The sequence below is a fragment of the Sinocyclocheilus rhinocerous genome, unplaced genomic scaffold (assembly GCF_001515625.1).
Source record: "Sinocyclocheilus rhinocerous isolate Xijiao unplaced genomic scaffold, SAMN03320098_v1.1 scaffold12, whole genome shotgun sequence".
Taxonomy (NCBI): domain Eukaryota; kingdom Metazoa; phylum Chordata; class Actinopteri; order Cypriniformes; family Cyprinidae; genus Sinocyclocheilus; species Sinocyclocheilus rhinocerous.
In genome coordinates, this window is record NW_015626394.1 from 476,302 (window position 1) to 478,441 (window position 2,140).

Below are 2,140 nucleotides of genomic sequence, written 5' to 3' on the forward strand. Positions count from 1 at the left end.
CCCCCATTTTCAAAAATGAAATTCAGGCCCCGAATAAATGTCTAAAAATACTGATTGAAGTATCACTATAAATAGTTATAAATGATAAAAAGAAGGCTTTAAAAAGATCGGTATCGGCAGATACTGCTTTCTGTGATCGGCGATCGGCCTCAAAAATCCTGATCGGAGCACCCCTAATTAAGGCGCTAAATTCAAAGATAGTTTCCACTGCAGTACTACATATAATGTGATTCAACATATGACACGTTTTGAACATATAAATTATGATGCAAAGATTCAAATGAGTCATCTGCAATGAGTAACAACCCTCCAGGTGGGAGCATGTTGTCTTCATTGGCAGATTTGAAAGAAATATGTATTATTATGGATAAATGTGAACTCGTTGGCTTCTATAAAAAATATTACATAACCCAGTTTTGCGCATGGAAAGTGGATAGTCAATTATCCACTGAGAATATTAGTCACTGTTCAAAACTCTTCAAAATGTCCTCCGCAGCGTGAGCTACCCTTAAAATGAAGTCTTGAACAAAAGAGTTCAATTTATTGCAAAACAAATGCGAGTGTGAGAGTCATATCACAAAATATTCAAATGAAGACATTATATTTCCATTAATCTCCCCTCTCACCTGGCGAAGGATGAAGCTGGTCGATGTCGTACTGCCGTCGGATCTCTTAAGTCGACTGCGCCGCGAGTAGGTGCCTCTGTTCACCTATGACAAAAGAACAAGCTATTAATCTATTTCTCTTCTACCGGCAGAACAAGGACACATTCATACACACACATACACTCACAAAGCCCACTGCAACACTGTCAGAGGGGTCTCAATGGGGTCTGTTAGCTATAGAACTTACTGTCAGAATCAAATGAACAAAGCATTTCAACAATTCATCGCTTGCATTAATCATCGCTGTTTTGTGCTTCAGTATGAAACCTACAGCTAAATACAGCAGACATGAGGATCTTTGACCTATCCTGGGTGTTACGTGAATAAAAGCTTGACAGATAAGGAGGGTCTATTGAGATAGATGTCAAAGCGCATCACCACGAGGAAGCTTAACTCTGCAGAGCCACATAGGCATCAATGCAATGTGTTGAGCAGGCGAAACTGCCCTTCAGTATGGCTGGCCGCAATGCAGTCCTACATCGAACCCCTTCTGAGTAGATCATGCGGTTGAAATATATAGCGGGTTGAGCTGAACGGATGTTTCCAGTAGTTTGTTGTGCAAGAAATGGTGAAACGTAAATGTTATGGCCATCTGCTGCATAAAAAGCACTGATGCTTACAAACTGGGTCAGGTCATGTGTCCTTTAGAGGGAAATCAATGAGAACATGAATTATTTAGCAGCCTAATTAAAGACCAATAGATCAAACTGACATCCATAAATTTTTAGCACATTCGGGATTTGGTTTTAATGATCCTTTTAATTGTATAGTCAGCCTGTGTGGAATAAAGTTCACCCCAAAAAGAAAATTTTCTCTTCATTTACTCACCCATATGACTTTCTTGCTTCCGCAGAACACAAAAGGAAGTGACAGAATGACAGACTCACCATTTACTAACACTGTATGGTAAAAAATGCAATGAAAGTGAATGGTGACTGAGGCTGTCAGTCCCTAACATCTTTTTTCACAGAAAAAAAAAAGTCATTTGAGTTTGGAACATCATGAAGGTTGAAATGATTGATTTTTTTTTTTTTTCCAGGCATACTGTCCATTTAAGCTATTATTCCACATAATGCATAGGTTAAAAACATAAAACACAGGAATGTTACTGTGACACTACCACGGTTTCTTGACTATTTACCATATTAATAACAAATTTTTTTTGGACACGTATCATGTTATTCCTTCATGTACCTTAGAGAACCATCCAAATACAGTATATGGAAATTCCATCTGTAGCAACAATAAATGTAACAACATCAAGTCATCCATCATAAATTAATGGAAATATTCTAAGACATTCAGAGATTTGTATTACAACAAATGGAAAAACTGAAACACAAACACAACATAACAACAATACGAGTGTTTGGTGCAGATTCACATCACAACCCTACCTGAATATATGTGTGTGTGTGTGTGTGTGTATATATATATATATATATATATATATATATATATATATATATATACAC

At 37.1% G+C, this 2,140-nt stretch overlaps 1 protein-coding gene across 1 annotated transcript in view; it reads right to left on the minus strand.

The window, feature by feature from the left end:
• The window catches only part of LOC107714393 (voltage-dependent L-type calcium channel subunit beta-4-like), a 36,495-nt gene that overhangs the window by 33,049 nt on the left and 1,306 nt on the right, over nt 1–2,140 (minus strand). Inside the window, exon 2 of the mRNA XM_016520230.1 lies at nt 627–710. Coding sequence (XP_016375716.1) covers nt 627–710 — 84 coding nt within the window. The remainder of the gene's footprint in view (nt 1–626; nt 711–2,140) is intronic.